Source organism: Stegastes partitus, unplaced genomic scaffold (genome assembly GCF_000690725.1).
Source record: "Stegastes partitus isolate 25-593 unplaced genomic scaffold, Stegastes_partitus-1.0.2 Scaffold43, whole genome shotgun sequence".
Classification (NCBI taxonomy): domain Eukaryota; kingdom Metazoa; phylum Chordata; class Actinopteri; family Pomacentridae; genus Stegastes; species Stegastes partitus.
The window spans coordinates 44,793-59,380 of NW_007577774.1; the positions used below are offsets into that span (position 1 = coordinate 44,793).

At 38.3% G+C, this 14,588-nt stretch overlaps 2 protein-coding genes across 2 annotated transcripts; one reads left to right on the forward strand and one right to left on the reverse strand.

The window, feature by feature from the left end:
* Window positions 1–991: 991 nt before the first annotated feature.
* Window positions 992–4,506, forward strand: cabp5b (calcium binding protein 5b). The gene is made up of 6 exons (XM_008304996.1): window positions 992–1,042; window positions 2,062–2,092; window positions 2,554–2,697; window positions 3,127–3,236; window positions 3,402–3,549; window positions 4,478–4,506. Exons 1-6 carry the CDS (start codon window positions 992–994, stop codon window positions 4,504–4,506), a joined length of 513 nt encoding a protein of 170 aa, XP_008303218.1.
* Window positions 4,507–8,695: 4,189 nt separating this feature from the next.
* Window positions 8,696–13,557, reverse strand: asphd1 (aspartate beta-hydroxylase domain containing 1). Its single transcript, XM_008305007.1, has 5 exons — window positions 13,105–13,557; window positions 12,712–12,918; window positions 10,684–10,891; window positions 9,113–9,226; window positions 8,696–8,805 (listed from the first exon to the last, which is right to left on the reverse strand). The coding sequence occupies exons 1-5, from the start codon at window positions 13,555–13,557 to the stop codon at window positions 8,696–8,698; spliced, it is 1,092 nt and encodes a 363-aa protein (XP_008303229.1).
* Between the last annotated feature and the right edge of the window lie 1,031 nt (window positions 13,558–14,588).

Sequence of the window (14,588 nt, forward strand, 5' to 3'; positions counted from 1 at the left end):
TCAGCTTGCTTTCATATTAAGTACAATAACCCAATATATAACTAATATCTCCACTCGTGTTAGACATCACAACTCTGAACAAAGTCTATTTAGCAGCTCACTATTTGAATATATTAGGATGATATCACCACGATAAATGCTACTTGCATTGACAGCTTTTACAAAAGAGCTCACCACATTGCACAGAAAGAGAAATGTGAGTCTATCTCATGTGGTGAATGCAGTTAATCTGCCTGTATGGAATGTGTATGAGCCGGATGTTATGTAAAAAGATTCTTTTTTTTTTTTTTTTTCAACAAGAGTGATCTCATGGCATTATGTGATGAACTGACGTTGATTCTGAGTGAATGAACTGTGCTTCATGCAGTGCGACAGACTACACTTGTGATGATGGCGTGTAGATGCAGGAACATCTTCTTAAGTTGCACAGAGCCTTTAATTATGCCAAAGCATTATTTATATGCTTATGCAATAGGCTGACGATGTACATTCCCCTGTAGAGCGAACAGGCCTTGAGAGAGCTGCAGTCATTCGTTAGTTTTTCTGATAACTTGCATCATGCTGAGACGGATCATTGTGGCAAATCCTTTGTATCCACTGAGGTTAATATTTAACAAGCTGCAAAACAGTGCTCTTGTTTTATTTATTTATTTATCATCCACAGACATTAAAAACTGATGATACCTATTATGCACAAAAGCTTTTAGGAACAGCGCTAATGTTTGACTACGTGTGGGAAATTTTGTATGTGCACAGCATTAAGCCCGTCTTTCTTTTCCAGACCAAAGCTGCAGAGATAATCCACACGAGACCTCATCCCTCGTCTCTGGCAAACGCAGATCACTGCTGATCGCCGTTTACACACACACACACACACACACACACTGAAGAAAACAAAGCAAATGATACAGTGGCATATTACACAGTGAATTTATTGATTTTTTTTTTTTTTTAAAACAAAGGAATTCAACAATACAACTTGGCTGTCATCATGAGTGTTAAACAAGCCTGCATCTTTCTCCGGGGAGGAACAAGGAGACAAGTAAGTCAATGTGCTTTTTGTGATTTGACAGGACAGTTTAATACAGTAGATTTATGACTGTTTTCTATTATTTACAACACTTGCCTCAGTCTTAATGTTTTCTGAAATTAATTAGGTGTATTTGTGTTATTCATTAGTTTCATGTAAACATAAAATAAATCTGTTTATATGTTTTTGTTATTTTGGGAAGTATTTCCGCTCTGGGAAAAAGAAGATGGAACGTGGCTAAAGTTTCTTTACCTGATCCGTTACACCATTAGGGCAGAAACTTTCATTTCAAAGACTCGGCTACGTTTGCACAAAACCTTCATATTTAATACCCAACTGAAGCACATTTACCAAGGTGGCATTCTACACTGATCACTCATTTTCCAGTAATTGAAAGTCATGATTACAATTTCAGATTTAGTAAAGTTCTGAAAGAAAGCAACTATTGAACAGATTGCACAGTTATGTTATGACACATAATTGTGTAGTGTATTAGTGTAGTTTAACAAATGAAGTCTTGACATCTGTTTTTCTACATGCCATGAATGTGTAACGTGAGAATGTATTGCTGTAAAACTTGGGAAGGAATTGGAAAGTTGGGAAAAGTTTGTGTTTCAGCACTTTCCAAAGTGATGCACTAATCTTTATTTTATTTATAAGAAGTTAAATGGACAATTTAAAGTTATGCAAACTCACATGTTGAACGAATCATACTGATATGGGACACAAACAACTGAATGTTTTGTGTTTAGAGACTTCTTTTTTTCTTCTGCAATACATATTTATATAATTACATGCGGGGCTTATGGAGTCTTACAGGTGAACACGGTGTTCTGGGTAAAGTGACTTTTGCTTTCAGGGTGACAGCTGTTCACGGACCACAGATGAAAAATAAGCTCGGGTGTATTTCATGGGGGGTGTTCACTGAACCATTTAGTTTTGTTTAAAAAACAAAAAAAAAACACTACTGTGTGTATAAAGCATACTTAACCTTAAACCATACTTATATTAATACCATTATTCTTTTGCAGTCAAGAACTCTCACACACGACGAGATAGAAGGTAAATTTTACTTTTCGTATGAACTTGTTGAAGGTCCCATATGGTGAAAATCCATTTATATCGTATTTGGAGGTGTAAAATAAAAGACATGAAGACGTTTACTGTTTGCTGTTGCTCAAGCCTCCTTATGATTAGTTTAAATATCTGAATAACAAATAGACATGCAGCTCAAACTGTGACTGACAGATCCAGCTGGCAGCCAGAGATGCAAACAGTGAGCTGAAAAGAGCAGCAGCTCAAACATTCCTAAAACCAGGCATTATAGTCACGGTCACCAGTCACGGTTAAATAAACCACCTTTGCTGTATTTTGAGCTGAAAATTTCACTGTGGGGACACGGGAGATTAATTTGCTGGAAAGATGCACGATATGGGACCTTAAAGAATCATATACACTCTCTAATCTTTTCACAGCTCAGTCACATGCAGTTCTTAACTTGCTCCAATCCGTCTGCTCTCCAGAGTTACGTGAAGCTTTCGTGGAGTTTGACAAGGACAAGGACGGTTTGATAAGCTGTAAAGACTTGGGGAACCTGATGAGGACCATGGGTTACATGCCGACGGAAATGGAGCTGATAGAACTGGGCCAGAACATCAACATGAACTGTGAGTGATGGCAACGAACGTGAACGCACCACACTCTTTGGAATGCACATTTTTACTTCATAGAACATGTGAGAGGAGAACAACTAAGACATTCTTTGGGAGAAGAACTTGCACAGTAGCAGCATTCTTTGCCCAGATCTGCTTTGAAAATGTAATGAAAAGCATCTTAAAGACTTGTAACCTGATGCACATTCGACAATTAGATTTACATTATCAATTTTTTCAGGAATAATACGTGTCTTTTATCCTCTATTTTCAAAAGAAGCCCGTTATTGCGTGTGAACTGGACTTATGAAACCTGACAAAATTAATTCCACTGATCAATCCTTCATTCAAAGGCAAGGAGGATAACTCCACCCCGAGAGATCTCAGATTCCTTGTTACAGCCTTCTTGTGCTTATATTAGTCACATCATCTGTCTTATCACAGCGGGAGGACGGGTGGATTTTGAAGACTTTGTGGAACTAATGACCCCCAAGCTGCTGGATGAAACTGCAGGGATGATTGGCTTGAAGGAACTCAAAGATGCTTTCAGGGAGGTAAGCTTAACATCCTTTTTTTCTTTTCTTTTCTTTTCTTTCTGATCTGTCTTTGTTGTCTTTGGCACCCCACAGTGGACAGAAATGAACTTAAAACTTGAAATCTAGCCAAACACTCAACACAAGCTTTGCAATGTGTTGGTTTCTTCTTCCCTTTTAATGCAGTTTGATATCGATGGCGACGGCGCCATCACATCTGACGAGCTGAGACACGCCATGGTGAAGCTGTTGGGGGAACACGCCAGCAAGACGGAAATTGAGGCAATTGTCAAGGAAGCTGACAACAATGGAGACGGAACGGTCGACTTTGAGGGTGAGACACAGCAAAAAAAACCACAAAAACAGATTTGATTTTTTTGTTTTTTACTGTCTAGTAGGAGTTCTTTAGCAAGACACAGAACTTAAAACTTAATTTTGTAATTTCATGTCATCTAAAAGCTTAAATAAAAACAGCTGAACTTCATGAGCATCTACAGTCGTCCTCAGATGTGTTCATACCCTCCAATTAGAGAAGGAAAAAAACAGCTTCAGTCTCTGAAATACGCGGAAATTGACAAAAATAATAATAAATGAAAATTTAATGAACATCATGACATTGCTTTTGAATTGTGATTCAATAGAAATATTGAAGAAGAAAAAAAGCAAACAAGCATGATGGGACCCATAAACTAACATTTAGTTGAACAACCCTTTGAGCCAATCACTGCCATCAGGTGTTTCCTGTAACTCTCAGTCAGACTTCTGCAGCTGTTGACAGGTATTCTGGACCCCTGCTCATCAGCAAAGGGCTCTAATTTTATCATTTGAACAATTTTGTTTGATTTTTTTAAAAATGATTCTTTCCAACCACAATTCAAAAGCAATGTCTTATTTCACTAAATTATCCATCCATCCATCCATTATCTATACACCGCTTAATCCTCACTAGGGTCGCGGGGGGGCTGGAGCCTATCCCAGCCGACTTAGGGCGAAGGCAGGGGACACCCTGGACAGGTCGCCAGTCCATCGCAGGGCCACTCACTAAATTATAATTAGCAAATTTTTATTTATTATTACTTTTTTCAGTTTCTAGTTATTTGAGTGACTATTGTGAATTTTGCCTTTTCTTTAATGGAAGGGTATGAATACATTTGAGGACGACTGTAGGTTCAGTGTGAACCTGCTGTATACATGGTATAAATGTGACTCTCAGTTTGCTGCAGCAATTTAGCTGATCAGTATTTTGTTGCTTCTCTTCACAGAGTTTGTGAAAATGATGTCACGGAAATAAGCGCTGAATGGATGACTGTGAAGGGAGAGGATGATTTTTTTTATTAAGTTGTATGCTGATGACGATCTCATTATGGATTATCTCACTTTCTTGTTATGTGTCACTCATTAATTTTAGGTCGACAAAGACAGGAGGGTTTTTTGTTTGTTTGTTTGCTCTGTTAAAAGTGGTGGCTGAGCTTTTTTTTTCTTTTTTTGAATATTTCAGTACAACTAGTTTGTCATCCAGTTTTCCCTGAATCCCTCAGATCTGTCCCTGTGAGTGAGCAGTGAGTGTAAATGTCATTTTAACTGTTTTCAAACAAAAAACTCATAAATGTGGGTCCAGTGCTGACAAAAGAGCTGTCAGTGGTGAAATTACGTTGGCAAAAAGTACAGCAAACAAACTGCTTGAAACTTTTTAATCATAAATTATGGATTTTTAAAATTGTACCTGTAAGATTTCAGACTGAAAGCTCAAATACTTTTTATTTGTTTTTGTTTTTTTCAGACATTGAAATGTAAAGGCGTTAGAACAACAATATCTCAGGAACTATTAAAGATAAAAGCCTGAAATTTTCCCTTTAATTTCTCATTTTGCTATTAATTCAGTATCTAAACACACAAGTGGATGTGTTTTGTGATCAGGTATTTAATTTTAAAGAGTATTATATATGTTTTCTGTGTTTTATTGTAACATTCCGCTGCATGTGGTTCGGAAAATATCCCTACCTGACTTCTGCATTATCTGTTTTTTGGTTACATCAACTCAAAGATGGGACTTTTCATGACAGCTCCAATTTTTTTTATATATATTTCAACTCAGCTATAAGCACATATTATTCATCTGCTTATACATTTTTGCAGATCCTGAATAAAAGACATGATGAGAAACAGTAAAACATTTCAGGCGTTTATCTTCAATAGTTCCTGAGAAAATGTCATTCAAACTAAAAAAAACGATGTACTGAGAGTGGGCAGGCAGGAAACTATTATCATTTTTTAATTATCTCCGAAAGTATTTGATATATCAGACTAAAATTTCACACATATCTTGATAAATGCAGTAAATTTTTCAGGCAAATCAGAGCTGGCTGAGCAGAAATGTTGCTAAAATGTAATGGTTTGAGATGAAATGACTTCACTGTGGAAACGTTGCTTCAAAGGTTGGCCTTATAGAAAGTGAAACCAAATGCTGTCAGAATAACTTTTTTTTTTTTGATATGGGGCTCTGCCCTATTAAACATGCTTTAGTGTTATATGTTGGAAGTAGTGGATGTTGTGAATTCCCCTTTTTTTTCTTCCATAAGTACAATTAGGTGACATCTTCATTATTATTATTAACTATAAATAAATTGTTGTTTTTGACCAAGAGAGGAGATGATTTCATTTGTATAAGATCATGGATTGGATGGTCATTTACTCAGCACAGTACTCGTGAACTGATATATGAATGGACTCAGAAGTACATCCATTTCGTTTGGGTTTACACCACAGGCACTTCTCATGATGCTAACGTTTCTCCTCCAATCTCCTGCTGCACAGCTACATCACCCATCAAACTGACTGGAAACCCTTAATTAAAAACAAACAAACAAAAAAAAAAATCAAAACCTTACAGTATCTTCCTCGTACATTTTCATATTTTTCTTCCATGAGAAATTCTGCATGTGTCTGGGGGGAAAAAGCATTCAAAAATAAACCTTTACCATCAGTAGTCAATGTGAGGAGTGATTACTGAGCACCGACCTGCACTTTAATAGATTATATACGTACACAGATACATACTGCGTCAGATAGCTCACTAAACACAGCTTAACTCAGCCTAAATTAACAAAAATACTTTAGAGGCCGAGCAGATTAATCCCAATTCGAGTGTGATTGATATCATTTCTGAACGGCAGATTGGCAGAAAAAGCAGATTTATTTTCCGGCCATTTTGTTCATTTGCAGCCTTTTACTTAAAATAAAATCCCTCCAGTTACTAATGCTGTTGGATAACAAAAGAACAGTTGCCGGGTGTCACAATATCTATTTCTGTCAGAAAACTAAGCTGTTTTTGTTTTTGGGGCTTTAGCCTAATATTAAGTGGACAACTGTTCCGGAGTCAGTGTGAGGACACGCAGTAGCTACGAAGCAAAATACTGTTTAATTAAGCGACCAATATGAGTGTTTGATTTGAAGTCCGACTGCATTTATTGTATGTGTCAGTGTTGTTTTCCTCATGTGTTATGAGGTTTAAGTAAAATAAAATTTAAATGAATATTGATGCTTGAAAACGTGTCTGCAGCACCTCCATCATTATGATTACCTGCTGGACAGCAAATTTAAGACAACAGGTTTTTTTTTCTTGCCTTTTCTTAATGCTGACATCTGACGTTAATGCTCAGTTGTTATATTATGCGACAACTGCATGTTTTGCTTCCTCTTACATCTCACGGAGTAGATGTCCAGCGATGGATGAATCATACATCATGAGACAACATACATACAACTACATTTAAACAATCTCAGGAATAATCTGCCTCTCTAGGGTGGATTAGTTCAGGCTTTGTAATCCTCATCATGGGACCCTCCGAAGAACAGATGGCAGATAAGACAGAATCACTAATTCTCATCTACTGAATAAAAAAAAAAAGTAACCAAAAAGATAAATAAAATAAATAGTAGGACCTTAACGAGAGTTTTAAGCACAATCTTTTAAAGAGAAATAAATTGGCTACCAATTAATGGTCCCCCCACCCCCAAATAATGACTTTGGCCATTTAGAACTCACATAAAAATAAACATTTTTGCAGTTTATTATTATTTAAATGCATGAATGCTGTCAGATAATGCTTCATCATGCTAGTTTACAGTCATCCTCAAATGTATTCAGACCGTTCCATTAAAGAAAAGGCAAAATTCACAATAGTCACTCAAATAACTAGAAACTGAAAAAAGTAATAATAAATAAACATTTACTAAATTATAATTTAGTGAAATAAGACATTGCTTTTGAATTGTGGTTGAAAAGAATAATAAAAATAAAGAAAGAAAGAAAAAACGGTCCTGGACAAATTAGGTTGTTCAACAAAATATTAGTTTACGGATCCCACCATGCTTGTTTGAGTTTTTTTGTTGTTGTTGCTTTTTTCAAATATTTCTGTTGAACCACAATTCAAAAGCAATGTCATGATTTTCATTAATTTTTTATTTGTCGTTACTTTTGTCAATTTCAACTTATTTCAGTGACAGCTGATTTTTCCTTCTTTAATTGGAGGGTATGAATAAATTTGAGGACAACTGTATATGTCAAGAGCTCCACAACAGAATTAGTTGTATTTGATAACATATCAACAAGTGTTTTACTCCTTTACCAAAGTTAATTGACGATTCTTCGATTTACTCGCACTTGATTCTAATTTTTCTCTTCTTTTTCTTCCTCTTTCAATTCTTTTTAGGCTGTATATTTAAAAAATAATATTGATAATAAAAATCGAATTACAAAGTCAAAATTGGTTCAATCATTTATTTGGTATTTTGATTCCCAAAAAAATACAGACGTGGCGAAAACTGTACATATGTAAACCAGAACTGATCCATCAATGACAAACAAATTCTGAACGAAGAAAAATCTAATTGATTCAAAATAGAAACATACGAGCAAGACAGAGGACAGAACTAAGAGAACAAAGCACCACAGTACGTTAGTATAAGTGTGGAAAACAAAAATAAATTGAAATTTGCATTTATAGGATTTTCATGTTCTCACAGTTTTTTTGGTTTAGCTGTAGGTAATCTGCCTACATTTCAAAACAAAGCTGCCTGAGCACCTTCACCTGAAGCCATATGAGCACATGCATCGACAGTCCGGTGATCACGACAGGCAGGTTGCACATGCATTCACAGGCATAGGATAAGACGTCAAGATGCAAATATTTACAAGAGTTAACACCAGGTCTGCTCTTTGTGCTTTCAGGCCATGCCAGTTTGCAGTTTGCAGCCAAATTGTCGAGCATGTAGCATTGTCTAATTACAGCATAGGTCCCTCACGGTGCAATCCCGGGCGCAGGCAGCAAATTCAACAGCACTTGAAAGCATTGCTGATGGCTTGTGTAATTCTTAGGGCAGATTCACACAGTGATTCACTGACTGGAATGAGATGCAGGACCCAGGACGAGCAGGGTTAAGGTAAGGCATCCTTTGCATGTAGAAGTGCAGGAGCAAATTCACAGGTCGGGGCTGAACATGAAGTCCAGCGCTTGTCTCTCAGCTGCAGCCACATTTGGATGCCAGAGGTCGACGCTCAGAATGACTCTGGGACCAGAATCTGGAGGGCCTTTAAAACGGACACAGGTACACTTTTTTACTCATCTGTCGGAAAAAGGTCTTGAAATGGTGCAAAGACCTCAAAAATGTCATTTTGGGCCCCAAAAATATCCACTGAATTTCATTTTTAATCATAAGAATGCTAATAAGAGCAAAAAAGGGTTAAATGTTGGGATTTGTTTGCAACCACCAATTTTTCTTCACTCTAGTTGCATGTTTTTCAATGAATAAATGCTATAGACCACCAATAGTCCAGAAATATAACTTACAATCACACATTACAATACAAGGTTCCATATTGCGTGTGGTTCACTGACCCTTGTGAGAGACGGTATGGAGGAAGGAGTCATCGACCAGGAGACAGTGTCCCTCTGACCAGCACTGAGGCTCTCCTCCCACCACCAGCTCACACAGCGGTGGAGTCTGCAGACCTACAAAAGTCAGAGTAAAATGTCTGTTTTTCAACTTTGGATGTAAAGTAGTATTATCCCCCCCCCCCCCTCCAAAATCCAAGTCTGCTTGTGCTTAAAACTGAGAGGATTAAAGTCAGACGGATCACAGTACAAAGGGGCCTGGAGGGACATGCACTCCAGTCCTGACCCAAAAAGCATCACATTATGCAGTGGTTTAGCGTTTTGTCAGGCTGTTTTTCTCTTTTTCTTTTTGGTCTGGTACAGTCGGACAACAATTTATGAGATCCACATTAGTGTGCTGAATCCCACAGTAGTTCTCCCTCACTCAGCTTTATTAACGTTGCATTGTTAATTGACACAATTTAGAGTATTTCTGTCAGTGATCCTACAGGGTTTCATGCCGTGTTTTACTCAAGAGCTGCAGTACAAGGCGACTGGACTGCTCTTTTCTTTTGGGATGTTGAACACATTTCACTGGCTGATGGGCGGAAAAGAAGACAGATGGTTTGAGAAAGTGTGGAAGAGCCATCTCTAAACAGAGCAGCAGGTCTATAACTTCAATTACCAGATACTTGTAACGCAGACTTGAGAAAGTTTCACAACCGTGTTATAATTAAGTACGTTTCGAGCTATTATGTATTCTGAATCGGTATTTTGCACTGAGCCTATGATTCTGTTTCGTATTTTCCTACTGAGAACAGCATATGTCCTTGAAGATAATATGGCCGGTGAGAACCGGTTTGCACACTTGGAGACAGTGGAAACTCCTCTTTTCTATTAGATACGATTGTTACTTTAGCTACACGCCGTACCAACAACATCCGCACACGTTGCTTACCAAATATCAAGGACGTGGACAGAGCACAGAAGGATGCCTGTCCACGCCATTAGTAACTGGCCAATTAAATCTTGGCCCAATCTGGCAGGCCCAGCCCAAGAAGATATCTGTAACCTGGAACCGAAAACATTCAGTTCAGCTGGACATGAGATTCCTCTCTGTCCCTCTGAATTCCAGCACTGTAAAACTTTACCTGTGACCTAAATAAATTCTGCATCTGAGAACGGAAGATTTCTCCGGCTTGTTCTTGGGCTTCCAACCAAAGAATCAGATCTAACAACTGTTAGCATCTAAAGTCACACAGCCACTAACTTTAGCCACTCCTCATCAGTTAGAACTGTATTAACTTCTTGGATGAGAGGTAAAACATCTTCAAGAAGTTAAAATCCCAGCTGCTTTCTACTGAAGCTCTTGGGATTAGCATGACCTGGATGATTGAGAATCTGCACATATGTTGTACCTTGATATGCCTGAGAGATTGCGCTGCAAAGTGCATGTGAATTTCATAAAAACATATGTCACTAGATGCATGTGGAATTAGAGGGGATTTGACTATACTGTGTGAAAGATCTTTCAGATTAGTCTGAATTCCAGAAAGTGCAGATAAACCCACGAGGAGTGTAATTCTTCAACGTACCAAGATGACACCGCAGGCGAGTGTTGGTGGGTCCGTACGAGCTCCCCAGTGTCGCTCCGGGCCCCAACAGCCAAAATCCTGCAGATCCCAGTGAGTTGCTGCTTATAAACGTACGCAAAGAAAGAAGCGTCCGGTAGGTGCAGGGACAGGAGCGACAGTTTCCTGCCATGCAGACCCCTGCACTGTACAAAGAAAACACCGCCTGGCCCTGAAACACACAATGATCTGAATTTAACATAGGACTCAGACGAAATCCAAGTTTTAGAATTGAACCGAGTAATAATACATTTAACTAATATCAGAGGTCGGAGGTGGGTCTATGCTTTATGTGTGTTTTAAAGGTTGCTGTATGTGAGTCTATTAGAACTACCATGGCAGTATAATAAATCTATGCTTTTTATGAAGTAATTTATACCATTTTACTTGAGTTTCTGCACTTAAAAACAATAAATTAGATAATAAACTGTCATTACTTAGGTTGTCCCTCATACTGTCTGAAAGTTTAACTCTGATATGATAGGTTTTGCCTGGTCGGCGTCTAACTCATTTCTCTCACACGGATTCAAACTGCTGGTCAAAGGAAGTGCATCACCAATGAATTTCACACTTCTAACCCTTGTTAAAAATTATATGTTATAATAATAACAATGATCTAGAGACAGACCTGTGAGCACTAATTGTCACAGGAAATGTAAATATATTGGTTGCATGTTTTTTTTCCCCTGTATTTTTATTGTATGTGTAAATTGTTATGTGATGTTAATTTTGTAAATTTTTTTAGGCTGGCTTTGACACCTGCCAAAGAGACTACCGATGAAAACTAGCTTCATTTAGCTAACTCGGGCATGTTTACATTGTACAATGTTGATTAATGTGCATTGTCCCTTGTCAAATAAATAAATAGAAATTATATCTATCAATAGATACGGCAAAGGTAAAAGAATATTTGGCATGTGCTCTTAAAATATTCCTAAATGAGTGCAAGGAGGGGTGAAGCTGGTCTTGAGAGGCATGAGGAAGACAAACCTCATGATGGTCCCGGTGCTGGAAAATAGGAAGCAGTTTTTAAACCAAAGGCAAATCTCCAAAAAGGAAGAGCAACAAAACTAGGAAGAGAAAAACTTTCAAAAACTGTATCCAACAACTGCATCTGAACAAACCATTCCCTCTCCCACCACACTCTACTAAATTGGAAGGGGGGCTTGTCTGCCCAGTTTAAACTGGCCAATCGGGACACATCTATTATCACACCTACTCAGTGAGCCAATAAAGGAGCTGCTCTGGAGGCTTGGCCTTCTGTAAACTTCAGGACAAGATGGCCTCCACAAGGAAGAAACTCTGACAGGTAAGGGCTTCCCTAAACTTTGTCTTTTTGACAGGCTGCTCACTTTAATCAGACAAGTAACTTTAGGAAGTACAATTCTCTTGGTAGCCAAGGGAATTGTAAAGCTAAATAAAAATAAAAAAATTTAAAAAGGCCGATGTGTGGTTCACCTCTGTACACAAAAGGTCTGCGTCTGCTGTGGAGCTCATGCTTCCTAACAGGGTCATTCAGGGCTGAAATATTATCAAAAGCCTTCAAGTCGCCTTAGTTTCATCTGAAAGTAACAGCTGATGAAATATTACACCATCTCATCACAGCAGGTCAATTTTATTTGATGCAATCTACAGAAAATTACCACAAATTTAGTAATTCATGATGGATTAGTCATGCATTTTCTTTGAACACCAGTGTAAAAACTGTTATCTACCACTGTTATGTTAAGGGTCTTAGAAAGGTTAAAAACAGGCAAAATGTTATCTCATTATGTGTTTTTTCACATATGTGTTTGTGGCTCCTTACTTGCTTAGGTTTTTATGCCATATTTGCCATTCATTTTTCATTAATATTTGCTCAAATCAAATAAGTTTTGAAATCACACATTTCTACTAAGGAATCTGTATGAACATTTACTGTGTGATATATTGTGTAAGTGTTGTGGTAGCGTTACTAAGGATGCTACATTTTGTTTCATATATTTCAATTACCTTTGGCGCTAAACTGGTCCAGCCTGATTTCGAGTCGATGCCTCGCTGGTAAACAGCCTGGAACTCAGCCAAGATTACAGGGTAGTTTGCTTCCAAGACCTCAATGTCATGTCGATGCGCATCACGTGGGAAGAAAGGAACACTTGGGACATCTGGCAGGAAGAACAGATGAGGCTTCTGTATCGCAGAGAGATCATTCAGCCTGACCTGAAGAGAGAACAATGAGAAATCAATAGTTATGGCTTAATAATGCTTCAAAAATGTTTCCAAATGTGGAGTAATGACGACTACTTTTACACAGTGTTATGCAGCTGTAGTGCTGTGCAGACACATCTTGGACTAGTATGAAATAACTAATATATATGCAAGATTGACTGCCAGGAACAAACATACCTGCTCACGGAGGCCCTTATGAATGCGTCCCATGCCCACCCAACTGTAGCGTTTGGCATATTCCTGCAGTGCTGTGTACAGCTTCTTGGCTTCTGCAGATGCCTGGGCAGGGAACAAGGCATGACTCAGCACTGGGGTGAGGTAGCCCTGTCCCTGCTCCTCATCCTCCACTGTTTCCATGGAAATAAAAGGAGTAATTTGATCGCTCCTCGACAGCTTGGATCGTGCACTGCACTTTGTTCCGATGCAGCTGCCGCTACGGGACATCATGGAGCGTCTCGAGCTCGACTTGAGCTTTCCAGCATGTGCGTGGCCTGGGATCGGCATGTCGGAGCCCATCCGATAGCAGTGCCACAGAAACAAGAGCAGGAGGGTCCACAGGAGGCCACTCAGTGAATGGACGCCGAGCTCAACGTACGGAGGCAGCGGCAGAGTGTTCATTGACCAATGCATCCTCGGAATTTGGGAGACACTAATATACTGAAATAGAAACAGATTGAGGGGTTATGGTTGTGCAAAAATGTGTGCAATCTGGCAAAGCACTGTTATATATATATCACCATGAATCTGCAGTTTCTACAAGCTGAACTTGTAGTTATGTGTGTAATTAGTGATATCTTTCTGAATTTACATAATAAAAACAGAAAAGAGGTTTTTTCTTGAGACATTATTTTGGCTTCTCCAGGTCTGAGAGATCCTAGCAGAGGGAGGAAAGGCTTTGTTAAACACGCACAGTCTGACGAAAATGATGAACTGTCCTGGTTTCAAACAGACAACTCATTAATTTGCTTTCTTCACTTTAATCCCCTTTCAGGTCACGAAGGACCGAAGCATGTCCCAGCATGCACTGGTAAGAAATTAGTGAAACATTCAGGTCACTTGTCCATCAGAACCACTGACCCTTTGGTTTAGTTGTCTCTAAAATTGGCATGTTGTTATGTAAGTGCTGATCTTGGACCCTTTGTTCTCTGAACAAACTAGCTGAGGATTCCACTGCAGGCAATATTCTGAAGGCTTTCTATCTGCACTATTTAGCTATGTCAGTTTATTCTCTTTGAAGCACCCCAGTGTTTTTTTTTTTTTCTTAGCGCACAGAGAAGTCTACAAAGTCTTCTCTGCTTCAGTAGTTTCCCTATAAAACATACTTAATACGGTTTTTGTCATCCAGAGTAAAATTATACTGTACAGTGTCTCTTCTGTTAGCTGAAAATGAAAACTGATCACTTAGTTTCAGCTGCAGCTGCTGAAATAGTTGAATAAGATTTTTCACAAACAGTATCAGCATTTAAGCTGGTACTTTATTCAAATCAAGTTTACTGAATACAAAACTTACAGATGTGTTTAAATGCATGTTATTTTTCTTTAAAATATATCAAAATTACCATGTTTATTAGAGCCAGAAACTATAGATTTTAAACTTTTTACCAGTTTTTGAACAAATCATGTATGATGTGTGGTTTTATCTTGGAAATTAACCAAATTGC